The 19,762-nt window shown below is 48.2% G+C and overlaps 1 protein-coding gene across 3 annotated transcripts in view; it reads right to left on the minus strand.

Moving 5' to 3' along the window:
* LOC115085780 (ubiquitin carboxyl-terminal hydrolase CYLD-like) overlaps positions 1 to 19,762 on the minus strand; it is an 89,377-nt gene that overhangs the window by 58,534 nt on the left and 11,081 nt on the right. For all 3 annotated transcript variants that reach the window (XM_029592184.1, XM_029592185.1, XM_029592183.1), the window contains one exon: positions 14,436 to 14,638. In XM_029592184.1, the coding sequence (XP_029448044.1) occupies positions 14,436 to 14,638 (203 nt within the window). The remainder of the gene's footprint in view (positions 1 to 14,435; positions 14,639 to 19,762) is intronic.

The raw sequence follows: 19,762 nt of genomic DNA on the forward strand, positions 1-19,762 counted from the left end.
CTCCCACCACTGCCTGAAGCCAGCGCGGGCCAAAGTGTGCGGCATTCCTAGTCTCACCTCCCACCAGCGAAAGCGCCTGCCGCCCTCTAGTGCTATCAGTGCGGAATTTTAAGTCCCACTACCTCCCCCCAAACCAAACAGCCAAACTGCCTGCTTCAGGTGCGGCCGATGCGCTATTTGAAGTGGGACCCCCACCCACCCCCACCGGAAACACAGCCCGGCAGGCTCCCTGGCCCTGCACAAAAGCAGAAGTGCAGTGCCGTGGAGCGTAGGAGCTGCTGGAGGAGGAGAGAGGAGGGCCTTGGAGCCACCACCCAGAAAAATTAAGACCGTAATGATGATTGGGGGTGGGGAAAGAGAGTAGGAGATGAGGATGGGTATAGAGAGGGGGATGCTGCTGAGCGGGTGGATGGGACAAAGGAAAATCGGTTCTTGCCTGCTAATTTTCATTCCTGGAATACCACAGATCAGTCCGTACTCCTGGGATTATGCCTCCCTTCCAGCAGATGGAGACAAAGTTGCACTGGCATATAACCCGGAGTGCCACCTGCAGTCGCTCAGTATTGACCTGTACCCAAGCTAAGATTATTCCCACAACAATCCTAACAAACATGTAAATTATTTAGAACCAAACGAGCAAGGGGAAAGAGAATAAACCCCGCCTTGAAAGAACACTCTTTACTTCGTAATTCCCAACCAGGAGAACAAACTTGAAGTCTGTAGTAGCTCTGCAGCCTGTATACAATAGACCCTTAATAGATGAACAAGCGGACTCTCCCCCCCCACGCAGGGTGGGAATCTGGACTGAACCATGGTATTCCAGGAATGAAAATTAGAAGGTAGGAACTAATTTTCCTTTCCTGTTCATATCCAGATCAGTCCAGACTCCTGGGATGTAAGCAAGCTTCCCTAAATTGGGTGGGACTGCGAGAGTCCCACTCGAAGAACACTCTCACCAAAGTCCATGGCCTCTGGGGCCTGGACATCCAACAGATGTCTGCCGCAAGTGTGCAGTGACTTCCAAGTAGCCGTCCGACATTTCCTGCAGTGATACCAGCTGGCACTCGGCCCAAGAAGTCACCTGAGATCGAACTGAATGAGCCCTTAATCCCACCGGAAGAAGGCATCCTTTACAGATATAAGACGAGCTTATTGCTTCCTTCAACCATCGTGTTACCATAGACTTTGAAGCTTTCTGCCCCTACTTCAGGGCACTCCACAGCACAAAAAGATGGTCAGAAATCCCCAAGTCATTAGTAACTTTGAGGTAACGCAACAAAGCCCATTTCACATCCAAGCATCGCAGATCTTTAGCGTGTGGAGCCAATGCATCCAAATTCGGGAAAGCCAGCGACGCCACGGTCTGGTTCACATGAAATGAGATACAACCTTTGGGAGAAAGGAAGGCACGGTTCTCAAAGAAATCCCAGAATCTGAAATCCTCAGGAAAGGCTCCCTACACAACAGTGCCTGCAGCTCCAAACTCCTGAGGGATGAACAAATGGCCACCAGAAACACCACTTTTAAAATTAGATCTTTCACTGTTGCTTTTCTCAAAGGTTCAAAAGAAGTCCCACACATCCCTCTGAGGACTAAATTTAGGTTCCATGAAGGACATATTTTCTGCAATGGAAGACACAGATGGGTTGCCCCACGGAGGAGGAACGAACCACATCCAGGTGAGCAGCCGACACTCCATGCATCTTGCTCGAAGACAGCCTAAGGCCACAACTTGCATCTTAAGAGAGCTAAAGGCCAAACCTTTCTTCAAACCCTCCTGCAAGAAAGCCAAGACATTGAGGCTTGAGTGGAAACCACTCCCTGGCCAGTGCACCAAGACTCTAAAACCTTCCAGAATCTGACATAAGATAAAAAAGTGGAAATGACATCCTCTGGTTATCCTCCCTCTCTCAATCACTGCCTCTCAAAAGCCAAGCCACAAGACAAAAGCGATCCGCCCGATCTGAAAATATTGGGCCCTGCCTTAGAAGGTTCGGCAAATGATGGAGCTGCAGTGGGCCGTCAACCAACAAATTGACCAGATCCGCAAACCAAGGGCACCTTAGCCACTCTAGTGCCACCAGAATTACTTCTCCAGATAAATTTTCTATTCGCCTTATCAGCTTCCCCACTAGGGGCCACAGAGGAAAAACATACAGCAGAATTCCCTGGGGCCACGTTAGAACCAGAGCATCTACGCACTCTGCTCCATGCTCTTTTCTGTGACTGAAAAACCGGGATGCCTTGGTATTCATCCACGACGCCAGATACAAGCTGGGAGTACCCCACCAGTGACATATCAGAGCCATCGCCTCTTCCGACACCTCCCACTCCCCAGGGTCCAGTTTCTGCTGGCTGAGGAAATCTGCCTGTACATTGTCCACTCCGGCAACATGAGACGCTGCGAGTAACGCATACTGCACTGCCCCCATCTCTAGACAATTGATAGACTAGAATTTCTCTTTTGTAGACCACTAGCCCCGGGCCGACTGATCCTGGCACACTGCACCCCAGCCAGAGAGACTAGCATCAGTGGTAACTACCACCCAGTCTGGAATCTCCAAGTCCACTCCGCGGCTGAGATGTTCCTGACCAAGCTACCTCGAGCAACAAAGGAAAGTGAAACTGCTCAGACATTGAATCCCAATACAAGAGGAGGGACTGCTGCAGAGGCCTCATTATGAGGAAAGGCCCAAGGGTCCAGCTCCAATGTCGAGACCATACAGGCCAACACCTGAAGATAATTCTAGACTTTGCGAATCGCTGCATTCAACAGCTTGCACACTTGCTGCTGTAGTTTGAGAATACAAGCATCTGTAAGGAACTTCTTCCACACTCCAAATGTCGAAACGTGCTCCTAAGAACTCCAGAACTTGAGACGGAGTGAGATAACTCTTCATCAAATTCACTGCCTAGCCCAGAGACCACAGCTGCTCCAAGACCTGAGTCACTGCTTGAGCTTCCCAGGGTTTCAGACTTATTTATTTTATTTATTTATTTAACAATTTTTATATACCGGCATTCGTAGGACACATCATGTCGGTTCACTCAAATGAGCCAGTCATCCAGATACGGATGAACTAAGATGCCCTTCTTCCTGAGCACTGCTGCCACCACAACCATCACCCTTGGTAAAAATGCGCGGCGCCATGGCCAGTCCAAAAGAAGGGCATAAAACTGAAAATGTTTCCCGAGGACCATGAAGCGCAGAAACTGCTGGTGATCTGAGCATACTGGAATGTGTAGCGACGCTTCAGTCAAGTCTAGAGAAGCCAGGAAATCTCCCTTGCACACTGCTGCAATCACCGACCACAGACTCTCCATGCGGAAACAAGGAACCCGGAGAGCCACATTCAACTTTTTCAAATCTAAAACTGGACAACAAGACTCTTCCTTCTTCAGGACCATGAAGTAAATGGAATACCTTTCTGTCCTTCTTGTAACCGATCCACGGTTCCTTGAGCCACCTTTCTCTTGCAGCCCGGAGTGCAGGGGGAAACCATAAACAAGTCTTGGAGTGAGCGAGAGAATTCTAATGTGTAGCCGTGTCTTATCACTGGTCTGTTGTGATTTTGATCCTTTCCTTGTAAAACCAAGTCATCCAACCTCCCACATGAGGGGGAGAGGAGTGGATCGGCGTTGCTTCATTGGGAGGACTTTGCTCCGCCAGAACTCTGGCTGAGATCTTTTCTGCCTGACTTCCTGCCCCCTCAAAAGGACTGATTCCAAGACTGCTGCCTCCCAGCACCTTGCTGCTGAGCTCTTGCTGAGGGCCTACTAGGACAAAATAGTCTGCTCAACCGATAACGGGAGTGCCCAGAAAAGGAACTCCTGTTCCCTCTTGGCTTATCCTCTGGCAGCCTATGAACCTTGGACTCTCCAAGCTGCTTCACGAGCTCCTCTAGGTCTTTTCCAAACAGAAGCTTCCCCTTGAATGGTAGGGCTCCCAAACAAGACTTAGACCAAACATCCGCCAACCAGTTCCTCAACCAGAGGAGTCTTCTGGCCGACATCACAGTCATCCTGGAGGACATTCTGAAAAGATCATACAATATGTCTGCAACATAGGCCGCTGCTGTCTCCAGGCAGTCCACTTACTTAGCCTCAGATGGAGATAGTGGTCTAGTAATCTGTAACTGCTGTACCCAGTGTAAACTAGCCCTCTGTATGATAATACTGCACACTGCAGCAAGAATGCCAAGGACAGAGACCTCAAAATTCTTGAGATGAATCTCCAACTTTCTGTCTTACATAACTTTCAGCGCTGCTGAGCCTGTTACAGGAATGGTGATCTTCTTAGTGACCGCAGACACCAATGCATCCACCTTAGGAAGTGCCAACAACTCGAGGTGTCCTCCGGCAATGGGTACAGCTTAGCCATTGACGCCCAACCTTAAGGCCCATCTCAGGAGTGTCCCACTCCCGGACCATCAGCTTTTTGACCAACTTGTGAAAAGGGAAGGCCTTCGCTGGACCACCCCGAGGGGTGGCACATTTAAAACTAATCGAGAAAATTCTTTTTCACTCAACGCACAATTAAACTCTGGAATTTGTTGCCAGAGGATGTGGTTAGTGGAGTTAGTGTAGCTGTGTTTAAAAAAGGATTGGATAAGTTCTTGGAGGAGAAGTCCATTACCTGCTATTAATTAAGCTGACTTAGAAAATAGCCACTGCTATTACTAGCAACAGTAACATGGAATAGACTTAGTTTTTGGGTACTTGCCAGGTTCTTATGGCCTGGATTGGCCACTGTTGGAAACAGGATGCTGGGCTTGATGGACTCTCTGTCTGACCCAGTATGGCATATTCTTATGTTTTACAGGGAACAGAGTCTCGCCCCACCAGAGACAATGGGGGAGGAAGGTCTTCACTCCCCCAAAACAGCCCAGGCAAGCCATCAGCACCCGAAAATATGGCTGCCTTTCTCGCGCTCAGCGAGGGAGGGGCGGCTGAGTTCAAAGGCGCTCCCGCACCAGAGTACTGTTTCAGTTGTCACTTCAACACGGAGCTTGATGGCCCCGACCAGCCCTCTCCACCAGAGAGGCAGCTGGAACACAGTCCAGTGCGGTACAACTGTGCGCGTGCATCTCCGCACAAGCAGCATGCACTGCCACGCGCCGTTACCAGCCAAATGCTGCTCTGCTTGCAACAAGGCCCGACCGTGAGTCCCAAAGCAGAACTGCTGCCATGCGCAGGGAACTAAAGTATCGCCTGCCGCCTGAGAACTCCCCTCTGAGCAGCACCAAACGCAGCCTTCCTGACCGCTAGTACCCATACTGTACAGCACCTCTTCTCCTGCCTGCAATTATGCCGTCTTTTTTTTTTTTGTTTTGTAATCTTTAATCGGACAGAGGAAGGACAGAAAAAGGGTACTTCCCAGCTCTAAAGCTTCTGGATTGCACCTGTTCTCTTGGGGGGAGGGAGCTGGCTCTACCAGCTAATCATCCCCCCTCCCCCCACCGGCAGAGAAATGCCGAGTCAGAGAAGGGTCCCTGACCCTCTGCTCATTTCCCTCACCTCCAGGAGGGATAGCCCCACCAGGGTCCATCAACCTCCAGGGAAGGGATCTAACAAAAAATCTTTGTTCTCTTCTCCTTTTTTTTTTTCCAGACTGCGGGGATTGCACCTCTACCATCTGCTGGAGACAGACATATACTGAGCGACTGCAGGTGGCACTCCGGGTTATATGCCAGTACAACTTTCTCTGTCTCTATCTGCTGGAAGGGAAGCATAATCCCAGGAGTCTGGACTGATCCCGGTATGAACAGGAACTTTTAACTCTCTTGGCTTCTGATATTTACCCAGAAAAAGTATTTTTTCCCCACTGATCTTCTCCTGTTTTTTTTTTTGTTTTTGTTATAATAAACCCAGATAATTCACAGGAAAAATAAAAAGTGAAAATGAAGGTCCCTGCAGATTTGTATATTAATGAAGCTCTGATAACTCTTTACTGTCACTGTTAGGATTTATAATGTATGCTTTTATTATTGACTTGCATTTTTAATTTATTCCTTGTTATGGTTTTTTTTCTTTAATCTCTATTAGATTTTAACAGTACAACAATAATTGAAAAAATACAGTGAAAACCATACATACTGTAAACCCATTAAAAAAATATCCATACGTTTTCTATCCTTTTCAATTATTACCCTCCCCTCTCGCCACCTCCCCCTCCCCAGTGTTAAAGGAAAATTAGTTTCTTACCTGATAATTTTCGTTCCTGTAGTACCAAGGATCAGTCCAGGACACCTGGGTTGTGACTCCGCACCAGTAGATGGAGACAGATTAAAACTTGTGGGCGGAGCCATATATAAGCCCCTGTGCCAGTCACAGCCCCTCAGTCATACGTAATGTCAAAGTAGAAAAATCCAAAAGCCAACATAGCTAACCATAGAAACTTACTAAGTAAAATAACTCCAACACCCCTACAGGAAAAACAGACTCCCCAACCGGGAGAGCGAACAAAACAAGGGGTCAGCGTATTAAAAAACAACAATGAGCGGACTCTCCATTACTATAGCGCCACACTGCGGGCGGGATCCTGGACTGATCCTTGGTACTACAGGAACGAAAATTATCAGGTAAGAAACTAATTTTCCTTTCCCTGTACGTACCAGGATCAGTCCAGGACACCTGGGATGTACCAGAGCTAAGTTATCGAGGGTGGGAAGCAGAGAGTCCCGCTCGGAGTACCCTCTCTCCAAATCCCCCAGCATCAGTAGCTTGAACATCCAATCGGTAATGTTTAATGAAGGTATGCAACGATTTCCAGGTAGCCGCCCTGCAAATCTCTTGAGGCGACACCTGAGAAGATTCTGCCCAAGACGCAGCATGAGATCTCGTCGAATGAGCTCGAAGACCCACTGGCGGTGTTTTACCGCGCAGAATGTACGCGGAACCAATGGCCTCCTTGAGCCAACGGGCGATCGTTGTGCGGGACGCTGCAGAACCTTTCTTCGGACCCGACGTCAACACAAACAGATGATCCGTTAATCGAAAAGAATTTGTGACCTCTAGATAGCGAAGAATAGACCTCCGCACATCTAGTTTTCTCAAATCCTTCAACTTCGGGTCGGAAGATTCCCCAACCGCGAAAGCGGGAAGTTCAACCGATTGATTCAAATGAAAAGGTGATACGACCTTAGGCAAGAAAGAGGGAACGGTCCGCAAGGAAACCCCTGAATCGGAAAAGCGCAAGAAGGGCTCTCTGCAGGACAAAGCTTGCAACTCAGAAACCCGGCGAGCCGAAGCAATGGCTACCAGGAATACAGTCTTTAACGTGAGATCTTTGATCGTAGAACGCTTCAGAGGCTCAAAAGGAGCTGAGCATAAGGACGAGAGCACCCAGTTGAGGTTCCAAGAAGGACAAGGGAGCCGCAAAGGAGGACGGAGGTGTTTCGCCCCCCGAAGGAAACGGGAGATATCCGGGTGGAGAGCCAGGGAGACTCCCTGAATCTTACCACGCAAACAACCAAGCGCCGCGACTTGGACCCGTAGGGAACTGCACGCTAAGCCTTTGGCCAGCCCGGCCTGGAGAAAAGCCAAAATATCGGGAATAGCAGCGGAAGTGGGATTAAGACCCCGCTCCACGCACCATTCCTCAAAGACTACCCAGACTCGAACATAAGCCAGAGACGTAGACTGTTTCCTGGATCTCAGCAACGTGGCAACTACCGCGTCCGAGTAACCTTTTTGCTTCAACCGATACCTCTCAAAAGCCATGCCGCGAGACAGAAGTGATCCGCATCCTCCAAACAGATGGGACCCTGACGAAGGAGCCCCGGAAACCCCTGTAGACGAAGGGGTGCCGCCACCGACAACTGGACCAGGTCCGCAAACCACGGACGGCGCGGCCACTCCGGCGCCACCAAGATCACGTCGGACGGGTGCAATTCTATGCGCCGCAGTATCTTGCCGATCATGGGCCACGGTGGGAACACATACAGTAGCACCTCCGCCGGCCAGGGAAGTGCTAACGCGTCGACCCCTTCTGCTCCTCTTTCTCGGCGTCGACTGAAAAATCTCGGAGCCTTTGAGTTGTTCCACGTGGCCATCAGGTCCATGTGGGGCGTTCCCCAAGTCCTGCAAATGAGAAGAAACGCTTCTTCCGCTAGCTCCCACTCTCCGGGATCCAGGTGGTGTCGGCTGAGGAAATCCGCCTGGACATTGTCGGCTCCTGCTATGTGAGACGCAGCGAGATCGCTGAGATGCCGCTCTGCCCAGGTCATCAAGGAACGCGCTTCCTCCGCTACTTGAGGGCTTTTCGTCCCGCCCTGGCGATTGATGTAAGCCACGGTGGTAGCGTTGTCCGACAATACTCGGATCGCCTTTCCTCGTAGAAGGGGTAGAAAAGCTTGCAATGCCAGACGGACCGCCCTGAACTCTAGGCGGTTGATAGACCACCGAGTCTGATCTTCTGACCACAGACCCTGAACCGATTTCCCTTGGCAAACTGCACCCCAACCGGAAAGACTGGCATCCGTGGTCACCACTGTCCAGTTGGGAAGAAGAAGAGATACTCCGCAGGAGAGATGTTTGGAATCCAGCCACCAGCCCAGGCTGGAGCGCACCTGACTCTCGAGAGGCAGTGGAAGATAATATTCCTCTGAAATCGGTTTCCAGCGGGACAACAATGAAGACTGCAGTGGCCGCAGGTGAGCGAACGCCCAAGGGACTAACGCCAGCGTGGAGACCATAGATCCGAGAACTGTCAGGTAATCGCAGACTCGCGGACGGTGCTGAGACAAAAGACGTCACACCTGAGACTGTAGTTTGCATATCCGATCCTGAGAGAGAATCACTCTGCCCCGTTTTGTGTCGAAAACGGCTCCAAGGTACTCCCCAAGGACTGAGTGGGTTCCAGGTGACTCTTGTTGTAGTTGACCACCCAGCCCAGGGACTGCAAGAATTGTAGCACCCTGGCTACCGCTTGCCGACACAGGTTCTCTGACTTCGCCCGAATCAGCCAATCGTCGAGGTAAGGATGAACCAGGAGGCCTTCCCGACGTAAGTGCGCCGCCACTACCACCATCACTTTCGTGAATGTCCGAGGTGCTGTCGCCAGGCCGAACGGAAGAGCCCGGAACTGGAAGTGTCTTCCCAGAATGCAAAACCGCAGGAACCGCTGGAACGCTGGTTGGATGCCCACATGAAGGTATGCTTCTGTGAGATCTAGTGACGCAAGGAATTCGCCTGGCCGCACTGACGCGATCACCGAACGAATGGTTTCCATCTTGAAGTGAGGGACCCGAAGGCATCTGTTGACTCCTTTCAGATCCAGTATGGGTCGGAAAGTGCCGTCCTTCTTGGGAACTATGAAGTAAATGGAGTACCGGCCTTTGCCGTACTGATCGGCCGGAACTGGAGAGATGGCCCCCAAGCTTTCTAGTCTTCGGATGGTGTCTAGCACCGCCGCCTTCTTCCTGGGATCCTTGCAAGGCGAGACCAGGAACTTGTCCGCTGGGATGTGAGCAAAATCTAACTCGTAGCCGTGTCTTATCACATCGAGGACCCACTGATCCGATGTCATGCTGGCCCATTCCTCGAGAAATAAGGATAGACGCGCCCCCACGTTTGGAACAGCGTGCTGAGGGCGCAACGAGGGATGGGCCGGCCGAACTTCATTGCGAAGGCTTGGAACCCGCACCCGACGGGGCTCCTCCTTGCCTGCCAAAGCGTTTGCCCCGAAAGGACTGCTGCCAGTGAGTGTTTCGAGAAGAGGCCGGCCTATACGAGGGTCCGGTGGATCTTTGCGGCCTGGACTTCCAGGGACGCCGGAAACGGGCTCTGCCGGAAAACGAAGAGCGCGACCGGGTCCTATCCTCTGGCAGCCTAAACGCTCGGTTCTCACCCAGGGAAACCATCAAGTCATCTAACTCCTTACCAAACAGCAATTTCCCTTTGAAGGGCAATGCCCCGAGGTGAGCCTTGGACAAACCATCCGCTGCCCAGTTGCGCAGCCAAAGGAGACGGCGTGCCGACACCGCTGCCACCATGGACCTAGCTGAAGTGCGTAAAAGATCATGGAGCACATCGGCCCCATATGCGATAGCAGCTTCCAACTTGTCTGCTTGGGAAGCCTCCTCCGGAGAGAGACCCGCATTCGCCTGCAGTACCTGGGCCCAGCGCAGACTCGCTCGCATAGCGAAGTTCGTGCAAATGGCAGCCCGCACTCCCAGGGCGGAAACCTCAAAAATCTTTTTGAGCTGTACCTCCAACTTTCGGTCTTGAATATCCCGGAGGGCCGTCGCTCCTGTGACAGGGATGGTAGACCTCTTCGTGACAGCGGACACCGCCGAATCCACCTTTGGGAGTCGGAGGAGCTCCAGCGCCTCCTCCGGTAAAGGATAGAGTTTATCCATGGCCTTGCTGACTTTCAAACCTAACTCCGGAGTATCCCATTCCTTGAAAAGGATATCCGTGGACGAGAAATGAAAAGGGAAGGCGACCGCCGGTCCTGTGAGGCCGAGCAGAACAGGATCCATATTCGCCTCCTGGCGGACCACCACCGGAGGAGCTTCAATTCCCAATTCTTGGAGAATGGCCGGGATGAGAGGTGCCAGTTCCTCTCTGAGGAATAGCCGCACCACCTTGGGGTCGCCCCCTTCTGCAGCCTGTGCAGCTTTCTCTGCAATGGGCTGTGCAGTACCATCCACTGCTGCCTTCCCGGCCCCCGTCAGGGGCTCCTCGGAGGACTCCGTATCATCCCCAGGGGAATCCTCGGGATCCGATTCTTGCGGCACCCCCCTGGGAGGCCGCTTCCCCCGGGACGCACCGTGGGCGATCTCCGCGCCCTTCCTGGCTTTCTTTTTCCGTAGAGGGGACCCGTGGTCGGCCGCACGCGAGCCATTCCCCCGGATGCATCTGCTGCGCTTGTATCTGAGGACTTTGCGCAGTAACAGCGCAAAATCCTCCGAAAATTCACCAGAATCCGAAGAATCACTCTCGGAAGCCCCCCGGGACCGAAGCCCCTCCGAGGGAACCTCCCCCGCCGTGACACGCTGCGGGGAAAGCGCGGGAGGAAAGGAAGAGGCCCCCACCGTTTCCCGCGAAATTTCCCGGCCGGTGGCCAAGATGGCCGCCACTCCCGCACTAACCGGGGAAAAGTTCCTTAGGCCTGTCAGCGGAGCTACCACCGCGCGACGGCGAACGCGTGACCCGGGAATGAGCCCCCCGCGGCGCTACCGAGGGTCCCTCATCACCCGGGACGCAGGCTGAACAAAGGCTGTCCCTAGAGAGACGCGCGCGCGCGCCGAGCCGCAGGCCCTGCACTGTGCAGCACGCGGCATGCCGGCGAAAACATGGGAAGAAAAACGGGGCCGCGCCGAAAAATTACCACAAAAATTAAAAAATTCAAAAAAAGCAAAACGGCGCAATTCGGCGACCTCCCCCCTGCCAACGACGCCCCCCCACCGACTAAAACGGAGCGGCGACGCCAGGCAACAGAGAGCCGCAAAAACAAAAGTAAAACCCTTTTTTTTTTTTTTTTTTTACAAAGAAAAAAACGCTGTCCCTGGTTCTGAAAAGCCCTTATTACTGCAGGGGTGAGTGAACCAGGCTCCCTGGTGTCACCCCTGACGCTGCCACTAGCTCAGCCGGGTCCTCAACCCTGGCAGCGGCCTCAACCGGGGGAGGGTAGTCCCCTCAGGACCTCTCAACTCCCCTGGGAGGCAGGGCAACCGGGAAAGAATTAAAAAGAAAACCCAAATTAGCTCAAAAAATCAGACCTAACCAAAAACTAACTCAAAAAATCAAACCTGACAAACAACCAGAATCAGGTCAGGCAGGGCTGTGACTGGACCTGCACCATCTACTGGAGACAGAGTAAGACTGAGGGGCTGTGACTGGCACAGGGGCATATAAGGCTCCGCCCACAAGTTTTAGTCTGTCTCCATCTACTGGTGCGGAGTCACAACCCAGGTGTCCTGGACTGATCCTGGTACGTACAGGGAATAGGAGTTTGCTGATAAGGGTAAGAGGAAGACAATTAGCCAACGGGAATGGGAATTCCCATCTATATGAAGATTGTAAAGAAAGATACAGGAATCTTTGTAAACTCTTCAAGAACACAAAGAGGCTGTGGTCTCCTTGACCTCCTGACGCTGTCGAGTGATAGAGGGGAGCCAAATTTTGAAAATTGGTTAGATGGGGACAGGGATTTGGCTGCCATGTATTCAAAGGTTAACATTTTGATCATTCTATTGTCCCATGGTTTCATACAGGGAGGCTCCTTTCCGAGCCATCCTGACAGGATTGTTTTCTTAGCCATCAAACGTGCTTTGTCTAAAAAGGATTTTTGACATTTACGAGTAACATTTGACCCGTTATTATACAATCTAAATAACCATGTTCTAGGGTTATCAGAGAGAGTAACCTCGAATAGGGAAGAACAATGGTTTCCGATTACTTTCCAGAACGGCATGATGCTCGGACAGGACCGGAAACCGTGTATAAAGTCACCGACGGGGGCTTCACACTTAAGACATTTTGGCGAGGAGCATAATTTAGCCTGAAAAGCTCTCTCCTGTGAGTAGTACAATTGCCAGAAGAACTTATATTGCAATTCCCTGAGAGCATCATTTTCAGTAATAAGTGCTATATTTTCAAAGCAATAATGTGTATCTTCAGAAGACACTGTAATCGCACGAGAATTTCAGAGAAGTCAGCTTTCTTTTCAAAAGTTCTAAGTGTCTTTGAGAACCTGGCACAAGAAGGTTTATCAGCTCGCTTCCCCAGAAAAAGTTCCTCTAGCTGCAACATTTGGCTTAGTGGAAAGTGGATAAGACCTGATGAGTTTAAATAACGTCTCACCTTGGTCAGAACGTGCTAATGCATATATCGTTTGCAATTCTTGAAAGCTGTGTAGTAGGGATGGAATTACAAGGAAACATATGAGACACATGGGTTAAACCTTTCTTAGCCCAGGCTGCAAGAATTCCCTTCTCTACACCAGGTAAGAATTGAGGATTCCCACATAAGGTCAGAAAAGGAGAACGTTTCCTAGAGAAGCCCAAGGTTTTACATAAATGGTGCCAGGCCTTTCTGCAAGAAGAGATGAGTAAATAATGCCTGGATTCAAAGGGAATTTGATGAGCATCTAAGCTGTAGCAACGAGGATAAGCACTGATTCCCAAACCATCTCTGCAGATATGATATGGGGGGAAAATGAGAACTCCCCAATAACCAATCTCTGATGTGCCTTAACATACAAACAAGGTTGTGTTTTTGGTGGTTAGAACAGTTTAAACCTCCGCCTGCTATAGTTTTATGCCTATGGACCAAGGATAATCCAGCCTTTTTCCCATTCCATATAAACTGCCTGAAGTTTCTATTGATCTCCAGTAGGTCTGACCTTTTCAAGCGGATAGGAAGCATCTGCAAAAGGTAGGACGTTCCACCACCTTTATTTAAGGGGATCCTTCCAGTCAGAGAAAGAGGGAGTTGGGACCATGGGTTTAAACAGATCTTCACTTTCTGAAGGATCGAACCTACATTAATTTTGTAAATCTGCTCAGCTGCCTCATGAATTTGGATTCATGTTCGAGTTGACCCAGCGGACTGGAAATTCGGGCCCCCGGCTGGCTTTGATGTTACCATATACCTCCATAGCTTCTGACTTGTCCCTATTAATCTTGAGGCCTGAAAAATTTCCAAAGGAATCCTGAAGGGCTAGGACTTCAGTCAGCAAGTTATAGGGGGTTGAGAGAAAAACTAATACTTCGTCCACAAAGGCAGCAATTTTAAAGGAAGTATCTTTAACATCCTACGTAGCAATGGGTCTACAGACAGTAAATAAAGTAAGAGGGATAACGGGCATCCTTGACTAACACCCCTGTGAAGGGTGAAGGCAGTAGATTTACCTCCGTTGTTGTCCGTTGGGACGTCGGGTTGTCGTATAGAAGAGAAATGTGCTTAATTATTTCGCCTTGAAAGCCAAAGTGCTTGAGGACAGAAAAGAGAGAGAAAGGTGCCAAGATACCCGATCGAAGGCTTTCTCCAAATCACAGCTCACTGCTATTGAGGGAACCGAATGATATATACAGTAGGCAATTGCAGTAACTAATTTAAGGATGTGTGCACCAGCAGTACAACCCTTAACAAATCCACATCACGTGACCCCTATCTTTGTTATGGTTTTTTGTTTGTTTCTTTTTACATGTAATCCGCTCTGTGCTGTTTTTGACAAAGCAGAGTATTTTATTTATTTAAAATATTTCACCACATGCAACTTTTAGTCCTTCAGGTTGGACTGAATTAAAACATACAAATATTTTACATATTAATAACAATAGATCAAACAAAAAGTACAACAAAAATCTAATAAGATTTGATGATATTTGATGTACTTATCTTATACCAGGCCGCAGTCGGCAGAGCTTTTGATGTGTCCCGTGATTCCTAGGAAACACCCCTGTTCTGGGCCAGTGCCTACTTACCAGCTCCACTCCCGCCATAAGGGATGTGCTGGTGGGCAGGTACCCGATCCAGCGAATGATGCCGGAGACTGAGCTTTCTTTCGTCAGCATGAGCTGCACCATAGAGTTCACGCTCAGGCCTCGCAGTCTGGCACTGCCCACATCCTGATCCCTGGCACCGGTGTCCTTCTTCTCAAGCTCCAGACCGCCATCTGATTCCAGCACTGCAGAACCAACAGAGGAAAATGAGGGGCAGGGACGAGCAGCACCGGAGGGACCCAATCAGGTTATTAACTAATGCTTGAGTTCTAGGTGGCAGGGTGATCTCTGCAGGGCATAAGACGCAGCGCCATGCTGAATGGGACCAAGATCCATCGAGCCCGGCATCCTGTCTCCAACAGTGGTCAGTCTAGGTCACAAGAAACTGGAAGATCCCAAAAAGGTAGGATCTATTTCTTGTTGCTCTCTTCCAGGGTTAAGCAATGGCTTTCCAAGTCTACCTGGCTAATGATGGTTCGGGTACTTTTCCTCCAGGAACTTGTCCAAACCACTTTTAAATCCAGCCATGCCGGACCCCTTTACCATTTCCACAGACTGACTGTGCTTTGAGTAAAACAATACTTTTTACGATTTGTATTAAATCCGCTCTCACTTACCCCTACTACTGTTTGAAAGGATCAGTAACTGTCCCATCCCACTCCTGACTTTATAAACCTCTATAAAACCCCTCCTCAGTCATCTCTTCCCGCAAGCTGACGAACCCTAACCCGTTTAACCTTTCTTCATAAGGGAGCACTTCCGTCCCCTTTTTTTGCCCTCCTCTGCACCTTCTCTAGTTCTGCTCCGTCTTTTTTGAGATGGGGGCGAGCAGAAATGCACAGTCCTCAGGTGCAGTCACACCATGGATCCGATACAGAAGCAATATGATATTTTCCATTTTATTCTCCATTTTTTTCCCCAAATCATTCCTAACATTTTTTTTGGCTTTTTTTGACTGCCGCCACACTGAGTTGAAGATGTCACCGGGTTGTCCACAATGACGCCAACACCCTTTTTGGTGTTGGGTACGGGGAGAGAGGGGGGGCGTGACGCCTATTATGGAACTCCGCATTGTACACCTATAAATCGGAATTATTTTTCCCTGTGTGCATCGCTTTGCCCGCATTACATTTCTTCTGCCATTCAGATACCCTGTCCCCAAGCCTCGCGAGCTCCTTCTGTGATTCCTCACAATTCACTTGCGTTTTAGCAGCTTTGAATAATTTTGTTGTCATCTGCAGATCTGATCTCTTCACTCGTTGTTCCCTTTCCCAGATCATTTACAAATGTGTTAAAAAGCACCGGTCTCAGTACAGATCCCGGGGGCACTCCACTGTTTACCTTTCTCCACTGAGAAAACTGACCCTTTAGGCCTACTTTCCTTTCCTTTTCACCAGTTACCAATCCACAACAGAACACTGCCTTCTACCCTGTTACTTTTTCAGTTTACTGAGAAGTCTCTCACAAATACCTTTTGAAAATCCAGATACACTGCAACGACCAACTCCATTCTTATCCACATTTATTTACACCTTCAAACGAATCTATTAGATTGGTAAGGTGAGACTTCCCTTTTGCTAAATTCATGTTGGCCTTTCCTCATTAAGCCAATCCGCATGGCCAATAATATTGTTTTTAAGAATAGCTTCTACCATTTTGCCCAGTACTAACATCAGGGTCACTGGTCTATAGTTTCCTGGATCAGTTCTGGAACCTTTTTAAAAAATTGGGATTACATTGGCCACTCTCCAGTCTTTAGGAGCCAAAGCTGTTTTTAATAATGGATTGCCAGCTTCTTATGGCCTGGCAATCCAGGTTCTTGCCAGGTTCTTATGGCCTGGATTGGCCACTGTTGGAAACAGGATGCTGGGCTTGATGGATCCTTGGTCTGACCCAGTATGGCATGTTCTTATGTTCTTATGATTAAAAAACACTAGAAACAGATTTGAAATCTTTCAGAACTCTGGGTTAAATACCATCCGGCCCTGATGATCTGCTACACTTTAGTTTGTCAATTTGCTCTACTTCATCTTCTGGTTTCACAGTGATTTGCTTCAATTCTTCTGAATCATCACCATCAAAGAACATTTTTGGTGTGGGTATCTCCCCAACATCTTGCTCACTACAGACCAAAGCAAGGAATTAATTTACTTTCTCTATTTCCTTGTCCTCCCCTGAGCATCTGTTTTATTCCTTGATAATCTAATCATCCAACTGATTCTCTCACAGGCTTCTTGCTTCGAATGTACTTGAAAATGTTTATATTAGTAGTTTTTGCCTCTCTGGCAAGTTTATTTTCAAATTCTCCCTTGGCCTGCCTTATTACTGTTTACACCTAACTTCCATTGCTTATGGTCTTTCTTGTTTTCCTCATTTGAATCTGCTTTCCATTTTTTGAAAGATGTCCTTTGGCTTTAATTGCCTTTTTCACCTCACCATTTTACCATTGTCTTCTTTTCATCTTTTTTAGTACATGGAATACATTTTATCTGGGCTTCCAATATGGTGTTTTGAAACCACCTCCATGCTCAATGCACACAATTTCTGTAGCTACTCCTTTTAGTTTTTTTCTGATTTCCTCATTTTATCATTTTAAAGATACAGTGCCTTGTAAAAGTCTTCAACCTTGTACATTTTTCTAAAAAATACAAATCAACATGCATTATGATAGGAGTTTGTTTCACTGATCTAAACAACATACTCTGCATTTTCATAATTAAACAATTAAAGAAATATTCAAAAAGTAATTAAGAAAAAAAATTGGATTAGGATTGATGGAAGCCCCTTTCGAAACAGTAACAGCCGAGAGTCATTTTGGATAAATGTCTACCAACTTTGCATAGTGGGATTGTGCCATTTTTGACCTTTCTTCGAGGTAGAAGAGCTCAAACTCTTTCAGGTTTGCTAGACTGAACTCTTCAAGACTTGCCACAGATTTTCTAAAGGATTTGGGTCAGGGCTATGATTGGTCCGCTCAAGGACCTTCAATTTCTTTTTGCTGAGCCGTTCCTGTTGTTGCTTTTCCTCTGTGCTTAGGATGACTGCCATGCTGAAAGCTGAATCTTCTTCCAGTCTCCTGTCTATGGCAGATTGGTACAGATTTTCCTCTAGGATCTGTCTTACTTTGCACCATCTGTCTTTCCCTCGATCTTCTCAAGCCTCCCATATCCCTGCTGCTGCAAGTCATCCCCACAACATAATGCTGCCACCATCATGCTTTACTATAGGGATGGTGTTAGCATGGTGATGTGCTATGTTTGTTTTGTGCCACACATACATGTGTGAAGATTTTTACAAGGCAATGTAAAATTACTAGGGGTTGTTTTTTGTTTTTTTTTAATATTCCACCTTTCATGAGTGGTCAACCACTTCAAAGCTGACTGGTCAGAAAAGGCAGAAAAATAGCTTCTGCTGTAAATTTACTTAATGATCACTATTGCTAAATGGCCCCACCACAATTATCACATGCACCAGGGTCTTGCATGCCACTAAAGGCAAGATTTAACATAGCTTCCCCTCTCGTCGGCTCCAGGGCCAGCTGCTCCATAAAGCAGGCATTCATCACATCTAGAAACTTTACCTTCCTAGCATATCCTGATCAGACATTTATCCAATCAGTACTGGAGAAACTGAAATCTCCCATTATAATTGTGTTGCTAGTTTTATTTGCCTTTTTAATTTCTGTTAGTATTTCACTGTCTAATTCTTCATCTTGGCCAAGCGGAGGGTAGTACACCCCCACCCACTACACCCTTCTTCATCACTAATGGAATTTCTCCATCTCTAAAGATTTCAGGGTGCAGTTTGTTTCCTGCAGGACTTTTCTCATGCTTGACTCTATTCCATCCTTTAATACCCTGGTATCAGTGTCCCATTGATTATCCTCCTTCCACCCGGTCTCTGAGATGCCTATTATGTCAACATCTTAATTCACCATACATTCAAACTCTCCAATCTTATTTCTCAAACTTCTATCATTTGCATCCAGGCAATTTAAAGTGTGGGGGTTTTTTTTATTTGTATTTTTACCTGTGTTCATAACCTGCTTATTAGCAGATGTGGAGTCATGCATATCTGTGTGCCCTTCATTTAAATCCACCGGCCTTTACTTACCACAACTTCTCTAGCGGGATATTATAACTTCCCTGTTTTGCCAATATCCAGGGCAGATACTTCCATCTGAAGCATGCGCTTCTGAGCGACAGTCGGCTGTACACCACAATCTACTATAAAAGCTGCTCTATCGTCAGTTTAACAAATATACTTTAGTATAGATGTTATGGAGGTCAATATTCAAAGGGATCTATAAATTCTGGGAAGGCTGGGGTTATGTTGAGGAGAGAAAGTTAGGTGGCTAGCTCTGATTTTCAGCACTAACCACCTATCCTGCCCCTACAACAGCAGACTTAATTTTGTCCAGACACACTCCCTTCCCAACTGTGTCAATGTTAGGAAAAACAAAACAAAACACCTCTGTCCCCATAACAGCTCCTTCTCCCTTCTGATCTCCAAAATAAAGAGTTCACCACACCACTACAAAGTAGCGACCCTACCCTCCTGCCCTCCCAACGCTGTTACATTAATTCCCTCAAACAGCGGGATTCTCCTTCCCAACTCTGTCACTGAACAAAAGGTCCCTCCAGCTGCTCTCTCCCTCCCCGCTGGCCAAAAATGACAGTATCCCAAACCATGCCCCCTCCCCACTCAGTACCAGCTGAAAGCATAATCCTTCCAAGACTCAAACCTCTCCTATATTAAGACTCAAACCTATATTAAGACTCAAACCTCCTATATTAAGACTCAAACCTCTCCTATATTTCCATGACTTTAGGACTGTCCTTCAATCCTTGATATTTGCCAAAATAGATTACTGCAGCGCTCTCTACACAGGCCTACCTAGCTCAACAACCAAGCCCTTGCAGATGATTCAGAACGCCGCAGCTAGAATTTTGACAAGCACCAAACGGAGTGACCATATTACGCCCATCCTCCGAAACCTACACTGGTTACCAGTCAATCATAGGATTCTACACAAATCTCTAACTTTAATTCACAAATCTATTCATAATATCCTCCATCTCGACCTCGAATTCCCATTCAAACTCCATACCTCGAACAGACCAATGAGAGAAACCTACAAAGGAGCACTACAAGCCCCGCCAACTAAAACCACACGACTCATTTCGACCAGGGACCGAGCTTTTTCTACAGCAGGACCAGCCATCTGGAACAACCTCCCCTCAGAACTCAGACTGGAACCTTGCTTGCTAACATTTAAGAAAAAACTGAAAACTTGGCTGTTCATACAA

The sequence above is a fragment of the Rhinatrema bivittatum genome, chromosome 2 (assembly GCF_901001135.1).
Source record: "Rhinatrema bivittatum chromosome 2, aRhiBiv1.1, whole genome shotgun sequence".
Lineage (NCBI taxonomy): Eukaryota > Metazoa > Chordata > Amphibia > Gymnophiona > Rhinatrematidae > Rhinatrema > Rhinatrema bivittatum.